Here is an 18,692-nt window from a genome sequence, read left to right as displayed (position 1 = left end):
AATGCTGTTCTGCAAAGCAGCTCTGGCTGTGAACTCTAATTGTGTTTTCATCTTCACTGCAGAGTTCATCTTGGTTTCAGAAGCTAGATGATAAAAAAGGAGCTAGTTCACCAGTATGGCCTTCAATTCTTCAATAATTTTCCATAGTTTAAAAAATTAAAGTTAATTCAGATCACACGGTGATGCACAAGTTCTGCCAAGATCATGCCACATATACCATTGACCTGACAGCTTCCATACGTGCTCTGACATGGGTGTCGTGTATGATCCCAGAGGGTTGATCTTGCTTCTCTGGCCTCATGCTCTGCTGTGAAATAATGGGGAAGGACAGGCGACCTTTAGTGCCTCCTAGCTCTGTAGCCTTCCTAGAGTGGTCTCCATCAGCTGTATTTATTCATTGATAGTGTTCCAGGTGTATGACTGTTCATTTTCTGCCCTTCATATCACACTGCCAGGAAGAACTAAAAGGTTATCTAGTCCACCTCTACTTCCTTTCCAGCTGGTTAAACTGAAGCCCAGGGAGGTGAGATGACTTGTCCAGGGTTGTCTAGCTCAGTCTTAGTACTCTGCATGTTGTATCATGCTGTATCCTGTATGAGGCCACACAAACTGGATATAGGCCAGCTGTTCCTACATTTCTCACTTGGATTTGTGCATTCAGGGCTCTACTTTTGACTGTAATTTTTAACTTGTCTAAACCTTTAGAAATCCTCTAAACAGTCCCGGAAATCTCCAGGAGACGAAGATGACAAAGACTGCAAAGAAGAAGAAAATAAAAGCAGCTCTGAGGGTGGAGATGCCGGCAATGACACAAGAAACACAACTTCAGACTTGCAAAAAACCAGTGAAGGGGTAAGAATATGCCTGTAACGTTTCCTACCTTCCTGTTCACCTGGAAGGCACTCTGCCTCAGAAGGGGTTCGTATCTCAGCATTAGTAAACGTGGCCTTGGTGATGGAGAACATGCTCAGTTGGACCTATACATTCATTCCCTGCTCCTGAATAAGTGATGAGCTGCTCACAGTCTGAGAACAAAAGACAGCCATGTGGGAATTACACCTGCCCATCAGTTTGGAACTCAAACAGGTTTATTCTCTTTTAAACTAACTTCAGCAGCTTGTGAGTTTTTGAAAAGTTAGGCATGAAGTACTGAAATGATGAAATGCCACCTCAGAATTTGACAGTTGTTTTTCTTTTATTATAAAATGAATGGCATGTTCAAAATAGGGTATTTTATAACGCTCCTTCTTTCCTAGAAGGAGTATGTAATATAATATACCCAGGGGACTTTAAATATTTAAATATTCAAACTATATGTGAATGTAAATGTTTAAAGTAACCAAGGGGGAAAGTTGTCTTGAATCTTGTTCACTAGTATTAACCTCTGTCAGTAACTTCAAGGTCACAGGCAAGTCAACATTTGTAAAAGTTTTAGTGAAGGCAGATTTGCCCCTAGTCATTTTCCATGGATCTTTATGAAGACTAACTGGACAGTAGCAAATCATTTTAAAACAGTATCCATAAAATAAGTTATTACTCTTTAGTTCTGACTTCATTTCTGGTCTGCTTTTGTCAGTACTGTTTACCTCTCAGCTGTCTCCTGCTTCTAGTAACCCATGTTTATTCCCAAGTTATGACAATTCTAACTACTCCCTTGTTCCTCTTACACAGCGCAGCTTCACTCTGTCCTCTGCCTGCCTGCCTTCTCTCGACCTCTCCAGTAAATAGACCCCTCTCATTACCTATACACATAGCCCTCCCAGGGACACTGAGCTGCTAACAGTCACCAAAGGCTTGAGTACCTGACTTAGACTCAGTTTTCATCTCACCTGCTACCTTCACCTAGGTATCTTTAATATGCATATAGCAAAAACTCCCACCACATGTCTCCCCTCTACTACCAACTTCATGTCTGGCTGCACTTCCTGTGATAAAGAAGGAGGCAGTCTATACCCTTACTACTCCATGTGCAGCCTGCAGACCAGTAACACCAACATCATCTGGAGGCTTGTTAGAAATGCAGAATCCAGGCTCAACCCTAGACTTAACCAAGCCAGAATCTGCATGTTAACTAAACTTCCAAGTTATTCATCCACACATGACAGTGTGAGAAGCACTAAGCTCTACCTTTCTATCATCAGAGTCCAGAATATCATCTCCTCCTACCTTCTCCAAGGTTACCGCCTCACCCCCATCACTTGTCCCCCCTCTCTCCTGTGCCTTTCCTTTCTTTCCCACTGCTCCTTACTCTCTGCCTCTAAACAGTATTAGGTCTCCCTTACCCTTATAGGAGCTTCCATTGTGGGTCACGGAGAAGGCAATGGCACCCCACTCCAGTACTCTTGCCTGGAAAATCCCATGGACGGAGGAGCCTGGTAGGCTGCAGGCCATGGGGTTGCTAAGAGTCGGACACAACTGAGCGACTTGACTTTCACGTTTCACTTTCATGCATTGGAGAAGGAAATGGCAACCCACTCCAGTGTTCTTGCCTGGAGAGTCCCAGGGATGGTGGAGCCAGGTGGGCTGCCGTCTATGGGGTCACACAGAGTCGGACACTACTGAAGTGACTTAGCAGCAGCTTGTGGGTCAGCTGGTAAAGAATCGCCTGCAATGCAGGAGACATGGGTTCAATCACTGGGTTGGGAAGATTCCCTGGAGAAGGGAAAGGCTTCCCACTCCAGTATTCTGGCCTAGAGAATTCTAGATCGCCAAGAGTCGAATAGGACTGAGCGACTTTCACTTTCACTTTACCATTATAGATACCTCCCTTCTGCTGTATGTCCTACTCTTTCCACCTTTCTCTTCATCTCTAATTTCTTAAAAGTTATTTTTTTCCTCCCAATGTCCATTGTCTCACCCACTCATGACTTAACCCCCCAACACTCTTGTTTCTCCTTTGCTATTTCATTGAAACTGCTCTTGTAAAGGTCCCTAGTGATCCTCCCATTGCCAAACCCAGTGTCTGCTTTAGTCTTAGTCTGCAGCATTTAGTACCATTGACTACTTTCTCCTTCTGGCTGTGCCTCCAGCTCACTAGTCTCTTCTGTTTCTCCCAGTTTCTTCTCAGTCTCTTTCTGGAGCGCTTTCCTCCAGGGTGTCTTGGCACACTTCTAGTCTGAAAGTTTCCCCTCTGTCCATCTTAGGCATTCTCATGGCTTCAACTGTCATATATGACTGATGGCTTCCCATTCTGTATCTCTTGTATTGTAGATTCATTTTTCTGTTAATGAAACCATCTCTACTTTAATATCTTGAAAGCCACTCAGAAGACAGTTGCCATCGGAAGTAGCAAGTCAGCGTGGTAGCAGCTGACACTTTGACTGTGTGCCCAATCTGTGCTCAGTGCTGCCCCTGCACTTAGTCCTCATGTAGATCCCAGGAGGCAGGTGCCAGGTGCTCTGTACTTTGTAGCTGGGTAAGCTGAAGCCGAAAGGATGAGCAGGGTCACACAGCTCGTCAGGGCCTGAATTAGAAGCAAGGGCCTAAGATCTTTTTATTTCTACCCTGTGTCTAATAATATTATTTTATATACAAAAGGACATATATAATATCAAGTAGTAAGCAATACCAGAGACCCTACCACTCAACCCCAAAAATAGAATATAACAATAACTTGTATCCATTTATATGTTCTTTCCCATCCCATCTTCTTCCTACCCACAGATAACCACTAGTGTTGTATTTACCATTTCCTTCCATTTTCAAAAACTTAGCCCATGCCTAACATACAGGTATATACTTAAACAATAATAAAATTTTGCTCCTTTTTGAGCTTTTTTAAAAATGATGACATTTACTCACTACTGTGCTTCCAAGATTCCTTCATGGGGTTATATGTGTTTACTCATTTCCCATTACCTTATAATACTCAATTCTATAAGTATATCGCAACTTCTTTATCCATCCTTCTGTTGACAGGCATTTTGGTCATTTCCAGCTTTTTGCAGTTAGGAATTGTGTTGCTGTGAATATTTCCATATTGTCTCCTAGTGTACACATGCAAGGGTTTCCTTAAGGGTATGTAAACTCAGACTGGACAGGCTGAGTCACAACTGTTTTTATGGTGTTTATAAGATAATGCCGAATTACGTCCCTAAGTTGTTGGACCAGCTTATATTCTATCCATGTATGAGTTCCCTGTCACTTGTCATTGTCAGACTTTAAAATTCTTCCCAATATAGTGGGTGAAAATTCTAGTCTTAATTTGTGATTCTTTGATCAGTAATGAAGTTGAGCCTCTTTTTACCTGTTTGACCACCTGTGCTTCCTCTTTTGTGCAGTGCTTGATTTGCAAATTTTGCCCATTTTCTTACTGAATTTATTTTCCTACTGACATGTAAAGGACTCCTTTACATATTCTGGATTCTAACAAACATGGGTGGTCATGTGCATTATAGACATCTTCTTCAAGTTTGTGGCTTTTCTGTTCAATTTCTTAATGATACCTGTTAGTGAATAGACATTTTTCATTTTATTGTAGTCAGATATATCAAATTTTTCTTGTTATGGTTGTCATTTTTGTATATTGTTTGAGAAATCCATTCCTATCCCAAAGTCAGAAAGATATTCTCCCGTATTTCATTTTAAAATTGTAAACTTTCGTTTTTAACATTTTAGTGTTTAATCCATCTAGAATTGACCTTTGTGTGGGTTACGAGATAGGATCCCACGGCATTTTCCCCACAGCATAATCATTTAACCAGTACCATGTATTAAACAGTCTCTCTATTCCTCTCTGATATGCAGTGTCATCTGTTATGTAGCCATGGGTCTCTCTGGGTTCTCTATTCTGTTCCTTTGGTCAGTACTACAGTTTCTTAATTACAGTAGCTTTATAATGTGTCCTGATATCTTATAGGGCAAGTAGCCTAATGTGGGGGGCTTTCTAGGTGGTACAGTAGTAAAGAATCCGCCTGTCAATGCAGAAGACGCGAGAGACGGGTTCAATTCCTGGGTCGGAAGATCCCCTGGAGAAGGAAATGGCTACCCACTCCAGTATTCTTGCCTGGGAAATCCCATGGACAGAGGAGCCTGGTGGGCTACACTCCATGTTGCAAAGAGTTGGACATGACTGAGCACACACACAGGCAGCCTAATTTTTTTTCCTCAGATATTTTTTAGACACAGTCTAGGATAGAAGGTTAAGAGGGCCTTTTTTTCTTGATGGGAGAATTTCCAGCACATAGGCTGATAAGAATGATCCAAATGTAGAATGATCACAAAATAATAATGTAGGAAAGAATTGCCAAAGTTGGGCTCTTCAGAAGGCAAACAGGCATAAAATCCAGTGCACATCTGGAGGGCCTGCCTTAGTTCATGCACTGAAACAGGAGGAACTTACGTGCCTCTACGCTCAACACTCTGTGTTTTCCTCCTGTTGGGCACGGGGGCAGGTAAGTGGGTACCTGGGGTGAGAGCTTGTAAAAGTTATCATCTGATTGCTTCTGTCTCCTTAGGAAGCAAGGTCAACAATTGAGAGTGAGAGCAGGAAGAAGTGTTGAAATTTTGAGAGGAGGAAAAGGGACAAAATAGTTAGAATACAAAAGTGACTGGACTTTGGAACAGCAGGAAGGGCCCACTCGAGGTTAGTGGTCATTAATTTAAGAACATTCAGATGGCTGTGTGTTTTTCTCCAGGCATATTCAATTGTGTGATCACGAAAAGTAGAGAACCGAGTTTATCCAGAATTGGAGTTTGCCCAGAGAGCAAAGTAAAGGAAGTTTGAGGCAAGGGAGTTGAGGGTGTATGTGGGGAAGAGATTAATTATAATGTTGGACACATGGAATCCAAAACATGTTCAGAGGGAAACAGGATGTGAAGAAGGGACAGGATCAACAGATTTTGAATATCAAAGAGTTCTTGGAGTTAGAGTACTAGGTAAAGGGAATGCGCTGGAAAGACAAGTAGAGGTGAAATAGTCAGATGTCTAGATGGAATTACGGAAGCAGGCGGCAGGGCTGGTACTCTTGATGTCTTCAGTAAGATAGGTTTTCATTGTGTGAGCCCTGTTCACATTGCAGAACATTTAGTACCCTTGGCCCCTGCTCATTAAATGCCATTGAAAACTCCAACCTACAATGTTCCCGTGAAAGTGAAGTCATTCAGTCATGTCCGACTCTTTGCGACCCTGTGGACTGTAGCCTGCCAGGCTCCTCTGTCCATGGGATTCTCCAGGCAAGAATACTGGAGTGGGTTGCCACTTCCTTCTCCAGGGGATCTTCCCAACCCAGGGATCGAACCCGGGTCTCCTGCATTGCAGGCAGTTGCTTTATCCTCTGAGCCATCAGAGAAGCATAATTTCCCCCTAGAAAACAGTGACCTAGTATTTACAAATGCTCTCAGTGGTTAAAAATTGCTTGTTTAAGAAATAACCATGGAAATGAGCAGCTAATGTGAGGTAGCAGACAATATTTTTAGGGAAGAGGAAGTCCAGGAACTAAGAGGTTATAGTGTTGCAAAGACAATCTCTGTGCATGTTGACATCCAGCAGTTAGGATGCTGAATGACAGTGAGCCAGAGCTGACATCTTCAAGGAGTCAGAGAGAGTGACTGGGGAGTCTTGGAGAAGACTGCAGTAGGGAAGGGGTGGCATCTTACAGCATTGAGACTAAAGTCCAGAAGGATTTTTTTCCTGGCGGGAAGCACAGAGAGAGGAAGAGTAGCTAGAAATAGTAGTAAGGTTAAGGTCACCTTCCCCACCTCCAGGGCCTGTAGTTTGAGAGCTGCCATATGTATGCAGTATGTAGCAGAGGAGAAGGTTACCCCCCCGGGGGGTGCAGAGAAAGCAACAGCAGGATCTCCAGGGTGAAGCTAGATTGCAGTCAGAACAAGTTGATGAATAAAGTATCTTGGGAATGAAGAAGGTTTGCTGATGGCTGACTGTAATTTCCAAGGGAAGCTAAAGGCAAAGGAGAAAAGGAAGGATATACCCATCTGAATGCAGAGTTCCAAAGAATAGCAAGGAGAGAAAAGAAAGCCTTCCTCAGCGATCAATGCAAAGAAATAGAGGAAAACAAGAGAATGGAAGAGACTAGAGATCTCTTCAAGAAAATTAGAGATACCAGGGGACCATTTCATGCAAAGATGGGCACAATAAAAGACAGAAATGGTATGGAACTAACAGAAGCAGAACATACTAAGAAGAGATGGCAAGAATACACAAAAGAACTATACAAAAAAGATCTTCATGACCCAGATAATCATGATGGTGTGATCACTCACCCAGAGCCAGACATCCTGGAATGCAAAGTCAAGTGGGCCTTAGGAAGTATCATTACAAACAAAGCTAGTGGAGGTGATAGAATTCCAGTTGAGCTATTTCAAATCCAAAAAGATGATGCTGTGAAAGTGCTGCACTCAATATGTCATCAAATCTGGAAAACTCCGCAGTGGCCACAGGAGTGGAAACAGTCAATTTTCATTCCAATCCCAAAAGAAGGCAGTGCCAAAGAATGTTCAAACTACTGCACAGTTGCACTCATCTCACACACTAACAAAGTATTCAAATTCTCCAAGCCAGGCTTCAACAGTACATGAACCATGAAATTCCAGATGTTCAAGCTGGTTTTAGAAGAGGCAGAGGAACCAGAGATCAATTTGCCAACATTCGTTGGGTCATCAAAAAAGCAAGAGAGCTCCAGAAAAGCATCTGCTTCTGCTTTATTGACTATGCCCAAGGCTTTGACAGTGTGGATCACAACAAAGTGTGGAAAATTCTTCAAGAGATGAGAATACTAGACGACCTTACTTGACTCCTGAGAAATTATGCAGGTCCAGAAGCAACAGTTGGGAACTGGAAATGGAAGAACAGACTGGTTCCAAATAGGAAAAGGAGTACGTCAAGGCTGTATATTGTCACCCTCCTTATTTAATTTATATGCAGAGTACATCATGCAAAATGCCGGGCTGGATGAAGCACAAGCTGGAATCAAGATTGCTGGGAGAAATATCAATAACCTCAGATATGCAGTTGACACCACCCTTATGGCAGAAAGCAAAGAAGTAAAGAGCCTCTTGATGAAAGTGAGAGGAGAGTGAAAAAGCTGGTTTAAAACTCAACATTCAAAAAATAAAAAATAAAAAAGATAAAACTTAACATTCAGAAAACTAAGATCATGGCATCTGGTCCCATCACTTCATGGCAAATACATGGGTCAACAGTGAGAGACTTTATTTTGGGGGGCTCCAGAATCACTGCAGATGGTGACTGCAGCCATGAAATAAAAGACACTCCTTGGAAGAAAAGCTATGGCAAATCTAGACAGCATATTAAAAAGCAGAGACATTACTTTGCCAAAAAATGGTCCATCTTGTCAAAGCTAAGGTTTTTCCGGTAGTCATGTATGGATGTGTGAGTTGGGACTATAAAGAAAGCTGAGCCCTGAAGAATTGATGCTTTTGAACTGTGGTGTTGGAGAAGACTCTTGAGAGTCCCTTGGACTGCAAGGAGAGCAAACCAGTCAATCCTAAAGGAAATCAGTCCTGAATATTAACTGGAAGCACTGATGCTGAAGCTGAAACTCCAATACTTTGGCCACCTGATGCGAAGAACTGATTGGAAAGACCCTGATTCTGGGAAAGATTGAAGGCAGGAGAAGAAGGAGATGACAGGATATGATGGTTGGATGGCATCACCGATTCAATGGACATGAGTTTGAGCAAGCTCTGGGAGAGCGTGATGACAGGGAAGCCTGGCATGCTGCAGTCCATCGGCACAAAGAATCAGACACAACTGAGCAACTGAACTGAACCGACTGTAATATCCAAGGGACCCAGTGGAAGAGACTAAGGAATTGGGGGGCAGGGGGAGGCTGGCATTCAAGAGATGAGGTTGTAAATGAACAGAACAAAGTGTCAGGGATGAGAGTCCAGGATGTGATAGATGCTCTGGAGCCCATCTTGTGGCAGGAAGGATTGATCGCTCAGGGCAGAGGGTGTTATTGGAGTGGGTAGCCATTCCCTTCTCCCGGGGATCTTCCTGACCCAGGGATCGAACCTGAGTCTCCTGCATTGCAAGCAGATTCTTTAATGTCTGAGCCACCAGGGGAGCCCCCAAAAGGATTACTGTCTCAGGGCAGAGGGTGGGGTGGAAGTCACATATATTGGTGAAGAAAGAAGAGGTTCTTACAAGGAGCCCATAGAATTCCAAGACTCCCTTTATGTCTGGATGCTTTCTGCCTTCATCCTTCCTCTAGCAGAAGCATGAGCAGAAAGGGGCAGGCTGCAGGGCACGTAGAGCTCCCTTCTTGACTCACTGAAGTGGAGGTGACTTTGTGGCCAGGACACCATGCAGATAATACACTGCTGTGTTAATACCTCTTGCCGTGAACAAGTAACTCCAAGACTCAGTGGCTTAAAATAGCATTTTCTATGGGTCAGGAACCAAAATAGATGTAACTTGTTGATACCTCTATCTCCACATCTCTCCAAAACTGCAATTAATGTATTAGCAGGAGCTCAAATCTTTTTTGAGTTGAGGCTTGGCTTGGGGCTTGGTCCTTTTCCAGGCTCACTCAGGAAGTTGTTGGCAGGATTTGGTCACTCATAGTTATTGGATCGAGGGCTTCAGTGCTTCACTGACTGTTGGCCAAAGGCCTCCCTTGGTTCCCTGCCACATGAGTCTCTCCATAAGGCAGCTCCAGCATGGCAGCTGGCTTCATTAGCAAGAGAGAGGGTGGGAGCAACACGGAAGTCAACCTTTTGTTCTCCAATCTCAGACGCGATATCCCATCACTTTTGCCTCATTCAGTTCATTAGACAAATGTCACAAGATCTAGCCTACTCTAAAAGGTAGGGTGTTACACAAGGGTATGAATTTAAGGAGGCAGGTGTCACTGAGATCCATGTCAGAAAGCTGCCCCACCCTGAACCAAGCACTGACAACAAGGAGATAACTGGCTTAGACCAGTCAGGTTCTGCCCATCCCTGACACTGGAGTCAAGTCCCCTAATCACAAGGATGTCACATAGTTGTGAGGAGGAGCAAAGGACAGAATAAATGTGGGGTGGACAGCCAGAGGGTTCACTGTCGCCACTAATCAGTGTTCCTGCCTTTATTCTTCTGGCTCAGGACCTGTTGTTCTTCCTACCGTCTGGTGCTGCTGGTGCCCTCCACATCAGGCCCAGTCTCCTGATTTCCGCATGAAATGGCCTTATCACTCTCACTTTAGTTTATCTTTTTAGCCTCACTTTTCACCATTCACTCTCATTTATTCCAGGCCGGTGGTTTATCAAGGTTTTTGGTCTCAGGACCCCTTTACTACTCTTAGAAGTTATTAAGGGCCCCAAAGAGTTTTTGTTATAGCTATTGATATTTACTTAATTAGAAATAAAAATAAAACTAATGATATTTATTTAAAGTAATAGCAAACCCATTACTTAACATAAAATAACACATTTTGTGAAAAATAAATACATTTTCCAAAAAAAAAAGTTCTTGAGAAAAATTACACTTTTACATTTAAAAATATATATGTCTTTAATGTCTGCTTTAATAGAAACTCTCAGGCCATATTCTCATATCTGCTTCTGTATTGAGACTGTTGTGATATGTTATTTTGGTTGAAATGTAAGAAGAAAATGTAGTCTTCCATAGACATGTAGTTGAAAATGGAGATAGGAATATTTTAATAGTCTATTCAGGTCATTGTGTGTATTCTTTGATATTACACCAATTCTGTAAGTGGTCATTTCTTAGAGGTTAGTTGCAGTGTCGAATCTGAACCTCTTATATTCTGTTTGGTTAAAATCCATTGGACCATCTGGCACTATGAATTTCTTTTCACATTTGGAAAATATTTGTTCCCGAGTTACTTAAGTTTTCCAAATATTTCACTATGAAATTTTTTAAATCACATTTTAAATATCACTATCTTGTCCCCCCCCCCCAAAAAAAAATCTTTACATTTTGGGAAGCTGATGATTTTAGAGAGGATTTAAGTTTTCTAGAATCCCAACCTTCACTTGCAAGCCCAAATTTTATCATTGGCAACGAATACTGTCAGTCATTTTCCATGAAGTAATAGGTTCGTTTCATTTATTTTTGACAAAATGCCAAATACTCAAGTCTGAGTAACCATAGTTTATCTGCCATATTTCCAAGAAAAATTGGTGCTCCATAAAAAGACCCTATGACTTCTCCAGCCTGTAACTTCTGCTTACTATGTTCTGGGTATCCTTCAGCCTGTTAGTGTACCTCACATTGAAATGCCTCAAGAGAGAACCCAGTGGATTAGCCAGCCGTTGTGCAAAATGAAACTGGTGTGGCGCTGAGCAGGGCAGCCAGTGCCTAAAGGCACAAGTCCTAGCTGCTTATGTTGGGGAGATCTGCAGTCTAGCAAACGGAACACTGTGCAGAATATCCACCAGTGTGAATGAGCAAGGTGTTCTTTTCATATGCAGATAGAGTGATTATGGTATGAGAAGTTAAATTAATTTGTAATTTGACTTTATTAATATAAGCACCCATTTAATAGTACCTCCACCCAAAAAGCATGTCCTTAAAGTTAGTCACATTCTGATAACCACTCTCACTGTTGGGGGCATTAATAATATTCTGAGGCTACTATCAGACCATGTGTTTTAAAAATATTCTTCAACATGGATTGAGTAGTTGTTACTGTGAGTTTTCTAACGATGTAAACATAGAATGTATTGCCTTTCACATTAATATTAATAAAGACATTGTTAAAGAAGTTTCTTTGGTTGATTAACAATTTTTCGTTGTTTTAATGGGTGTTTTCCTCCTTCACAAGGGAGGAAAATCCTCTAAGGCCTGTGAGTATAATCTTATTTCTAGTGCTTTTCTTTGTTAATAAATAATGAGAAAAATAAATAAATAAATAATGAGGAGTCACCAGGCACTATATCTTGCAAGTTCATAGATTTTTCATGTTTTTTTTAAGATTGGCTTTCTCATTTTGGTAAGAACAAAGAAGACTAAGAAATGTATTTCTGCTATCTTGAGGGGATAGTAGGTTTAGAAACTTTCCTCTTTGAAGGTTCTGGAATTAGTTGTATATTATGTATGGTGCAGGGTAGAGTTCAGCTACATAAGTGAAAACCATACCCATGAATGATGACAAGCATCATACAAACAAGTTCATTCACTTAGTGAAGTGAAGAGCTGAAGCAGGCTGTTTTCAGAAAAAGTATTGGGGGCCCGAGTTCCCTCTTTCATTTATCCCACAAGAATAGTACTAAGGGGGTTAATGTATTTGGGTTAATGATGAAGAAAACAAAAATAGCATCCGGGTGGGGAAATGTAACCTGACACAATTAAAAGTGGGACCCAAACTAAAACACAGTCCTTCTAGGAAATGGAAGTATTTTATCTTTGTCAAATGGAAACAATCTAAACTTGACAAAAATCTAGGCTTCCTTTCTCTTTGTATATCTTGACTTAATATTATTAACTCTTGTATTTCATTGAGCCATACTGTCACAAGTAATTAAATTATAAATATTACACAGAATAATTTGCAATTCTGCAAATACTTTTGAAATTTTAAGAAATTTACCTTTCTTTGTGATACCAGAATCACAAAGATGAATTATCTCCATTTTTGCCTTAATTTTATGTATCCCAGCAATGCATTGTCCTAGAGTTTTACAGAGTGCACGCTACTTCAGTGTCCTGCCAGACAATAGACAAAGTTTACACTAAAAATGCCCTAGTTTTTCCTTTAGCTTTTTGCACTGATTGGTATAATGCAAACCCTTAGAGACTATTCTTGCTAAGTATTGTTAATGCTGCAATGCAGATTGGAATCGCAAAAAATCCAGGTATATAGTATAAAGATGTGGGTAGCTTATATTGTTAATATCCAGAATCATCTAAAGGCTTGTTTTCTTTGTGTTTTTTTCCAGACCTAACCACCATAATGAATGCTGCATACTAAGAAAACCACAAGAAGGTTATACGTTTGGTTGTCCAATATTCTCAGATTTGATATGAACCAACACATAGTCCTTGTTGTCATTGACAGAACCCCAGTTTGTATGTACATTATTCACATTCCTCTCTGATGTGTTTGGGGGAAAAAAAGACATTTTAGCCTTTTTTAAGGTTATTGACTTAATTTCATGTTATTTGGTTGCATGAAGTTGCCCTTAACCACTAAGGATTATCAAGATTTTTGCACAAGCTTATACAAGTCTAGGATCCTTTATCAAGGCAGTTATGTTCATTCACTCTTCTGCCTTTTACTCCACCATCACCAAACACTCAGTTAAATATAAATTAGCATTTTTTTAAAAGGACCACTCAACATAATGCTTAAGGGATTTCTTCTCTGTGACAGAACCCAGGAACCAATTCCTAGATACATAATGTTGGCATATTGAAGGTGAACTTAAAATTGTCCTTCAGTTTTGAGGCCATGTGTAAAGTTGAATCATATTGTAAAATACCTTTTCCTTATTAGAAATAGCTAGTTGACAACTTATACTTCTCAAAACTCATGTTGTTACGTACACAAACTCAGTTTCTATATGTGAAGTTAAGTGAGTCTTTTGTGTTACTCCAAGATAAAGGCAGTGATTTATTTTCTCCCAATGCCAATACAATTTGAGCTAATCACTCAAGCTGGATACTTTACATTTTAAAGCTGGACTCAGCAGTAGCCCTATGGGAAGTAAGACAAAGCATTGACTTTTAAATATAGACTTTTAAACGATCTGTTGTTTTCTTTTGGAACTAGAATTAGAATAGTTAATACTCATCCACAAACCATTATTATGTGTACATTATTGTTGCAATTGTGATAATAGAAAATTTTATTTATTTTTATGCCAACTTATATTGTGAGAACACATTTAGTCAGTTTGGGTTTTATCAATCCTGTTATGCTTGTCCTTGGAACATCTTTCGCGTATTCAAGGTTTGTAGTTGAAAAGTTTACTGTAAAAAAAAAAATCAAAAACAAAAAAATGTATTGTTTTTACAGAATAAATTTATTGGAATGTGTACTGGGAGTAAGAGTTGAGGTTGTAAACAACTAAGTTAGTGTAATTTGGCTTCATATATGTAATGTGAGGTATTAATGTAATTCATATATTAAAGCAAAAATTGTTAACAGCAAGCTGATAAGAGAATCAAGTGCAGGTGAGGCTTTTTCTTTTCTTTTTTTAAACACTCTGGGTTTTAGGACTTGTATTTTTTTTTTTAACACTGGGGGGTAGGGAGAGGAACTGGCTACATGACTGCTTGCGTATCTGTGTTACTCACCAGTTCAGTGGACCCCTAAATTCACACTGGACCTTATCCATGCACTGATCTGGACACCGTTTTCTTTTAGGTTTTCTTATTTTGGTGATGAGCTAGTAAATAGCATGAAGGAAAAAATGTGAGCAGCTCTGAAAGCTTAGGGCCATTAGTGATGATGCTGGTGATGATGGGAGTGGTGACGATGGCACCTGAGGGCATAAGAGTACGGATCCACTTACCACTCCTGGGCACTGAGGCGGCGGCTGTGTTTGGGGTTTGTTTCTCTCATTTAGCAAATACTGATTTTCCTCTATTATACTCGACTCACGCTTCCACATGATGAACAGTTCATTTAAAAGAGAGTAGGAAAGCCAGTCCAGTTCTTTGTCCTTACAAGGTACTTTTTAATTTTGAATATTTTAATTTAAAATCAAGGAAATTTAATTAATTCATCAAAAGTCCTCTTCATCGCTCACACTAAAACATAAGGAGAACGTAGATGACATTTCGAATTGGAACGTATAAGTGACAGATTTTTAAAACAAAACTAAAGACCACAGAACTTTTTCTGAAAAAGAAAATACACAAAATGTTTCAAATTTAATAAGATTTGTCTTCATAAAAGGCCAAAAATAATTTATTAAAAATATACACAGAAACACAATAGAAATATTTCCAGTCACCAGTAAAATAAAGGTAATAAAGTTATAGATCCCTTCTTAACTGTTTAGACTCAATAAAAAATTTCAGTGAAAGCAGTTTTTGAAACCCCAGTGAATAATTCACTTTCCTTGGGAAAACACTTTTCAAACAACATTTTTAAATGTTCTGGTAATTTGTCTTTTATATTGAGGTTGATCATAAAGCATATACATCTTATATGCAAAAATATTCCTCCAATCTGTATTTGCTCGTTTGAAATTTTTAATATGCATAGGCCATTTTCACTTTCGAATGGTTACCTTTTCATATTATTATAGGAGCTAAATTGTAATTTTTCACACTTATATTTAATATATACAAACAGAATATTGAGATAGGTGGTTGTTTATTCACAAATACCCTGAAATGTATTTCTTTAAACAGACTTTCTGAGTAACTTCAACTTTCCTTCAAAAAAAGATTTACCCACATAATTCCTATGATACAGAGTACAGAACAAGAACTGATGAATTCGCAAATGTTCCTGTGCAAGAAAAGAGTGGAATGGGGCCAGATATAGGTACCAAGATAGCAAAAGTCAGTCATCTGGAGAGAAAGAACATAAAACAGTGTTTTCATTCAACTTTTTCATCTGCTTTTGTTTTTATGAAGAATTCGGGTCTGTAGATACAGCGATAGGCCAGGAGCTGGGGAAGAACTCCATATGCTATGTTTAAGGCTAAAAAAATGATTTTCGCTTCTTCAGGGACTCTGTAGACATAAGCAGTTCTAGCATGAAGAGAAGCACCGATGTGAGAAAACTGAGCCTGTCATGTTAAAAAAAAAGGGGGGCGGGGGAGGGAGGTAAGCATAAGTTCTGTGTTCAGATGCATTCCTAAAGGTCCATTCAGACCACGCTCCTCTGCCCTCAAAACCAGATTTTCAAACAATCCAGAATCCTCAATATCTCATTGAACTTGGGGTCAGTCTTGATATAACCATTCAAATAAATTAAGCCTTCTTTAGCATGTCTTTATCAGGCTAACTGATTTTTAACCCATCTAGTGCCCACCCCGCCCAGTCCCATACCAAACAGTAGTGGCTCAATTTACAAAAGAAAAATCTGAATAAAATCTGCCTTGTCCTGATTTGCATTCTGGAGATATCCTATATAGGAACTCAGCTGCAGCTCACACAGTGTGTTCTAGTAAAAATGAAGCAAGTACAGAGATTAGACAGCTGAAATATTTTTAGCATAGCTATTTAAAGAGAAGCTCTGAAAACCTCAGCTTCATTTATATCAATTCTTTCACCTACTCCTTGGAGCAAGAGCTCAAAGCCCTTAATTATGCATTTTGCTTGTTTTTTTACTTGTATATTTGTTTTTCATGCAACTTAAAAAATACTAAGGGTTGTTTTGTAAGATAAGGTGGGGGTATGGATTTGTTCGCTCTTTTATAAAATGGCAAATGTACACGCACGCAACTTTTTCACATCAAATTATTGAGATGTCCGTCCAGCTTGTCAGCAAAAGCTGAATTTACAAAACATAAAGGCAAGCACTTCCCACTTGTATTTAGATACCTGCTCAGAACATACATTCCAGAATGTGCCAGTTGGCCTTTTTTGATACTTTTCGTAAGCACAGGTGAAAACTATTAGAAAAAGGCTTCTGTGAAAGTATTTCCTCAGGATCCTTATATCTTTACAAAATGCACCCCTGGAGTCTTTATTTCATATCATAACTGAAACTCAAGATATACATGAATAAAGGATTGGGAATTTAAATGTAGTAAGTGGTGACTTACTAGTTAACAGGATCAGAGCAAAGAGACAAAAGATAAAAGGACAGAAATCATGAGAATGAAAATGAAATAACTTGCTTTAAATACGTATAAGTTATCTTAGATTTCCTTCCATATGAAATCAGTTTATCCTAAGTGGTTAACAGAACAAAAGTGTTACTTTAGCACTTGACTTTATGACAAGAAAAGGACAAGTTTTCATAAAGCAGTATGTATAAGGATGGTATCAGCAACAGGCATTTTAGCAGGTTACATTTTTACAAAATTCCTGATACATCCTGAGGGTGTCTGGTAGTCTTGTTCTTCTCTGGAGATAGGCATTAAATTAGCGTGAGTGGTGTGTTGCCAAGGACAAAGGCCAGTGCCAAGGCAGGAATCATCTGCCTGGTGATCTGTGAGCCACTGAGAGGGCTTTGTCCTCAAACATACCACCCCCAGGGCCAGTGCCCAAACACAACCCACCAAATGCTTACAAAAGAGTTAAGGAAGGGCCTTTGAGAGGCTGCCCTGAGGACCTGCTCTTGTGGACATTCTAAGAACCCCCAACAGGAACTTGGCCCCCCATCACTATTTTTTTTCCCCAGGGCCAATTTTGAATAAAAATATTTTTCTGAATATGTAACCAGACTTTTTCTTCTGGACTAGGTGCCAGATTTGACCCCTGATTTTCAGAAATGTGCATTTGTCTATCTTTTCAGACTTTACATATATCTCAGACAAATTTGGGGAAATGCAAACCACAGTTTAAGAGACTAATATGAACAGTCATGCCTACTTGCATAGGGAACCTGCTTAAAAAGTCTAATATCATAGGCTCTTTTCCTGCACTAACCAGTGCAGTTAATACCTCATTTTCACAAACAGCAAACTCATGGGAACATTAAAAAATGATCATGTCCTTTAGATTGTAAGCCCATTGGGCAGGTACTGTGTCTGAATTTTTGTGTGGCACCTCACATTGTTAGAGCTCAATAAACGTTCAACAGTAATGATCTTGTGACTGTCAAAATACAAAAAGCTTCTACAAGGCATTACTCTATTTTTATACCTATTTTAGTAGGCCTTTTGCTTCAGAATTATTTAATAAGGGGCAGAGGTGATCGAACCCAGGTCTTCTGCAGGCAGATCCTTTACCGTCTGAGCCACCAGGGAAGCCCAAGATGATTGCATTTCTAGTTAAAAGAGGTATGTAATTGAGAGAGGAAGCCTGAGGCCGGTCTTCTGTAGTTTCTGGTACTGCTCATAGTTCTGACAGGGTATTTAGAGTGGCCTCACCTATACCTGAGTGAGCAACCCAACCACAGCTTCCTCCCAAAGCTTATGGTGTCTGGTTTCCAGGATGCTGAAGTTTCAAAAGACCCTCAGTCTCACTTGAGAAGGGTTCCCTTCAAAGTACACAGCTGAGAAGGGGCTGCACTGAGCTTCCTGGTGATGTTCCCCACCAGCACACAAGACCTCCTTAGAACAGGGCCTGGAGAGCTCAACCGAGCATCCTGCTAGCATCTGGTGACCTGGTGACCTTATTGCTACTGAACTGACACATGGCCAGGATCACGGGTACAAGTTACAGGTCCCAGAAATTCCTCCAGAATTCAGAGATGTGAGTTTGAGCACCTCATCATTTTTCCTAAACTTCATTCTAATCATTTTTTACCTTAAGAGATTATGATTTTTAAAGAATGAATGGTTGGGATGGAAAATGAGGCAATAAAGGCAAAAAAAAAAAGGCTTAATTTTTAATAGCTCTTGTTTTCTTACAGAGACAGCCTGGAAAGAATTTGAATAAAAATCCCAATCTTAGTTCCAGAAAAAAGAACTGAGTTGTGTGTGTCTATGTAAATGTAGGCAAAAACGAATGAGAACATGGGACAACAGCCAGGCTATTTGGCTGATACTTAAGCTAATCGAGAACCGTGTTACTGTTTCTTAGGGTTTTCTGAACACCATAGTCTTGGGGTTAAGAACACTGAATCTGGAAACAGACTGAAAGCTTCAAATCCCAATTCCACCAAAACCCAGCAATGTGACCTTGTGTTAGGT

At 40.0% G+C, this 18,692-nt stretch overlaps 2 protein-coding genes across 5 annotated transcripts in view; one reads left to right on the top strand and one right to left on the bottom strand.

Annotated features, from left to right (window-relative positions):
* HDGFL3 (HDGF like 3) overlaps window positions 1–17,641 on the top strand; it is a 79,970-nt gene extending 62,329 nt beyond the window's left edge. Inside the window, exons 5-6 of the mRNA XM_069558964.1 lie at window positions 706–852; window positions 12,867–17,641. Coding sequence (XP_069415065.1) covers window positions 706–852; window positions 12,867–12,872 — 153 coding nt within the window. The 3' untranslated portion in view covers window positions 12,873–17,641. The remainder of the gene's footprint in view (window positions 1–705; window positions 853–12,866) is intronic.
* The window catches only part of TM6SF1 (transmembrane 6 superfamily member 1), a 30,652-nt gene continuing 26,548 nt past the window's right edge, over window positions 14,589–18,692 (bottom strand). For 3 of the 4 annotated variants that reach the window (XM_069558959.1, XM_069558960.1, XM_069558962.1), the window contains one exon: window positions 14,589–15,674. In XM_069558959.1, coding sequence (XP_069415060.1) covers window positions 15,483–15,674 — 192 coding nt within the window. In that variant the 3' untranslated portion in view covers window positions 14,589–15,482. The remainder of the gene's footprint in view (window positions 15,675–18,692) is intronic. The other variant, XM_069558961.1, reaches the window with a different exon arrangement.

Source organism: Ovis canadensis, chromosome 18 (genome assembly GCF_042477335.2).
Source record: "Ovis canadensis isolate MfBH-ARS-UI-01 breed Bighorn chromosome 18, ARS-UI_OviCan_v2, whole genome shotgun sequence".
NCBI classification, from domain to species: Eukaryota; Metazoa; Chordata; class Mammalia; order Artiodactyla; family Bovidae; genus Ovis; species Ovis canadensis.
Note: the sequence above shows the minus strand (reverse complement) of the source record. Positions and strands in the feature narration are given on the sequence as shown.